Source organism: Triticum dicoccoides, chromosome 3A (assembly GCF_002162155.2).
Source record: "Triticum dicoccoides isolate Atlit2015 ecotype Zavitan chromosome 3A, WEW_v2.0, whole genome shotgun sequence".
NCBI lineage: Eukaryota > Viridiplantae > Streptophyta > Magnoliopsida > Poales > Poaceae > Triticum > Triticum dicoccoides.
Genome location: NC_041384.1, coordinates 628452037 through 628455241, shown reverse-complemented (window position 1 = coordinate 628455241; position 3205 = coordinate 628452037). Strand labels below are relative to the sequence as shown.

Sequence of the window (3205 nt, the reverse complement as noted above, 5' to 3'; positions counted from 1 at the left end):
TCTCGATCTCGTCCATGTCGGACTGCGCCGACGACGGGTGGAGCGGGATCGTGTCCCCGTAGTTGTGCGACATGGCGGCGTCGGCGGCGGCGGCGGCGAGGGAGGCGGGCGGTGTCGGCGGGGCGGATCTGAGGGGGAGGGGGAGAGAGATCTCGCGCCCTCGCGGGAGTGGGGGTTGGGGAGGTGAGGACTTGCGGGTGCGTGCCGGCCTGCTTTGCTTGCTGCGGAGGGAGTAGAGGGAGGGAGACGCGGGATGGCACGTGACTATCGTGCTGCCTTCGGATGCAAGGCCGGCGACGACCGGCTGCAGGCTTGACGCGTCGCCGGTTCGGGGAATGGACGGTCTAGATCGAGTGGAGGATAAGCAGAAGACAAGGCAGAGCTGAACTGCATTTGGCACGGTCGAGCAACCTTTGATATTTTTTTCACGAATCGCAAAGCTTTGTGTGTCTTCCAGTTGTTCGAAGGAAAGTGAAAAATACAGTGGGTGATGCATCATGAGACATATACGCTTGATGAACAGAGCAGGAAGACCAGAGTTGCTCAGCTCCAACTTACAAAAAACTACGTCTACGGGAGGAGGCTGGTCATTCCTTTGGTGTCGGCCTTGGCTCATAGGTGTGCCTCGTCCTGGATATCATGCACGAGATGCGAGACGAAGGGTTGCTGCCCGTCGAAGATGTTGCGATATCTCTGAATGGACCAGGCCGTGAGCATGATGACGGATGATCGATCTTGGCGGTGCATGATGGGGGCATGCGAGCAGGAAGACACCCACCACTCAAAGAAGCACATCACCGGGCAAGGCAGTGTCGGCGTGGATCGGCACCAGGAAAGCACTTCGTGCCATACCCGATGCGAGAAAGAACAACTCATGAGGAGTCGCTCCATGTCCTTAGGGACTTGGTTGCAGAGAACACACCGCTCCTCATAGGGAAGCCCATGACGAGCAAGACGGTCCGTCATCCAACAACGGTTTTGGAGGGCTAGCCAGTTGAACACTTCGATGTGGAGTGGAGCCCAGGTCTTCAAAAGAGAGTTGCCAGTGGGGGTCTGAGATCGAGCCTTGAAAGAGGGTAAGGTAGCATGACTTGGCAGTGTAAATTCTGGGTTTCGTACAACTCCATGTAAGCACGTACGGCCCGTCGTTCAGTGGTATGTGGCAAAGACATCACTAGATCTCAGTGTATTGCACCAAGGCGGTGGGCCCGAGTGTACCATGGATATCCTGCACCAAAGCACGATCTGACAGTCCCTAGCACACAGTGTGGTCTCAGCGCATCCACTTGCAAACATGGGTGTAGATCAGCGGAGAGAGCTCCGCAACGGACCTCCCATCACCCAAGGTTCATTTAAAAAGGGGTAGGTGTTGTCGTCCCGCAACCACGAAGTCGAGACCCTGAAGATTTGGAGTTCGAGTCTAACGACCCACCTTCCTCGCTGGCCTCATCATCCAAGATTGGTATTGTTGGGGATATTACTGCTGGGCGTAAACTGGCCAGGAGTAGCCGGATTAACTTTATGAAGGTTAGAAGCCCATGAAGACGTAAGAATGATGGCGCTTTATGAAGGCCCAAGGCCCAAAGGCGAGTTAAGGCTTGTAGATGTAAATCGACCTTATTATGTAACTTGCATTGTAAGATAGGAAGCATAGAGACTGAACCGGACACGTTTATGATCCGGTTTCAGGACTCTATAAACCGACGGGCGTCAACCTATGTATATAAAGGGACGACCCGGCAGTGGTCTAGGGACGAGAGACAACAACTCGACAGCCAGTCAAAGCGGATTCGCTCCCTGGTCATCGAAACCCTAGCAATACCAATCACAACTAGACGTAGGCTTTACCTTCATCGAAGGGGCCGAACTAGTATAAAACTCCCCGTGTCCCCTTGTCCGGTTTAACCCCTTTAAGCTAACCCGTTGCGATGGCTCCACGATTAAGTCCTTTCATAAGGACATCTGTCGTGACAAACCCACGACAGTTGGCGCCCACCGTGGGGCGTGCGCATGATGGTTTCGAGTTCTTAAAGGATAGCTTTGATGGACTCAAGCTACGCTGTGGGCCGGATGACGATGAGTCGTCGCGGCAAGCTCTACATCAACAACGCGGGATGGGGCCCCGAGGCCGATTCAATCGAATACGGGTACCGGGTCCCCTTTGGTGGGATTCACGTCTTCATCGGCAAGATTGGCGAACCGGGCCCTGAGCCGGACAGCTGCACCGACAACATCGAGACGGCTCAGCGTGCAAGCCCTTCCCCGGTTTAGCCCATGGCAAAGCATGTTTTCGTAGGTGTCATTCATGGAGCAGAATATGAGGACGGACCGACATCCGATGGAGAAACCGTAGTACGCTCTGATGACGAATCTTCTGGAGAAACCGAATCGCTCTATCAGTTGCAGGATGGCCGGATTAGTGGAGGCTCCGAGGGTAACAGTATTCCGGACTCCCCTGATCTGCCAAACCGGGCCGCTATCTTCATGGCCAGTACACAGTCAGCGCCCCACTCATCAACCGCCGCAGCATTGCTCTCCGGTTCAGCAACAGCCACGCCGGCGGGGGCAGGGAGCTCTGCGCCACCCCCGGCTCAAGTTCTGTCTGACTTGTTCGACGCTTTGGCAACATTGATGGCCGCAGAGGTGGACGCAGCAGCCCGAGATCAGCACAACGTGGAGATCGCAAAGGTGAAAGATCAGATAACTCAGGCTAAAGCGGACCTAGCGGCAGAGAATGCTAGGATGGCTACAGAACGGGCCGAGTTGGAAGCTCAAGCCTATCGTCTTAGGCTGGATCAGAATGCTTCAGAGGAAGTCATGAGAAGAAGATATCGATCGCATCTCCCGCCGAGCTATGAGCCAAGAAATCTCTTCAATACGCCCGGAGCAGGAACTAGTAACCAGCTAATATTAAACCGGACGGAGGCACCAGGGACAGGAGCGCCGGTTCAGCCATGCACGATGGACCCGCCTTGTCAGAACAACATCGTGCCATAGTATGTTCCAACACCTCCCGGGCATTACTCCAACCCGTTGGACAATATTATGGCCGCTGCTTCATGATTGGCAGCCCTCCCAACCAACGGCGAGTCACCAGTAGTGGTTGAGGCACGACGGGCCAGAGATCTCGTTCAAACAGCTCTAAACCAGCAGCATGCTTATTCGCACATTCGTGAGAGGATTCATTCCACCCCCCGTCCAAGCC

General features: G+C 55.0%; 1 protein-coding gene across 1 annotated transcript in view; it reads right to left on the bottom strand.

Annotated features, from left to right (window-relative positions):
• The window catches only part of LOC119272694 (protein YIPF6 homolog), a 3397-nt gene extending 3202 nt beyond the window's left edge, over positions 1-195 (bottom strand). The window contains exon 1 of the mRNA XM_037554122.1: positions 1-195. Coding sequence (XP_037410019.1) covers positions 1-73 — 73 coding nt within the window. The 5' untranslated portion in view covers positions 74-195.
• Between the last annotated feature and the right edge of the window lie 3010 nt (positions 196-3205).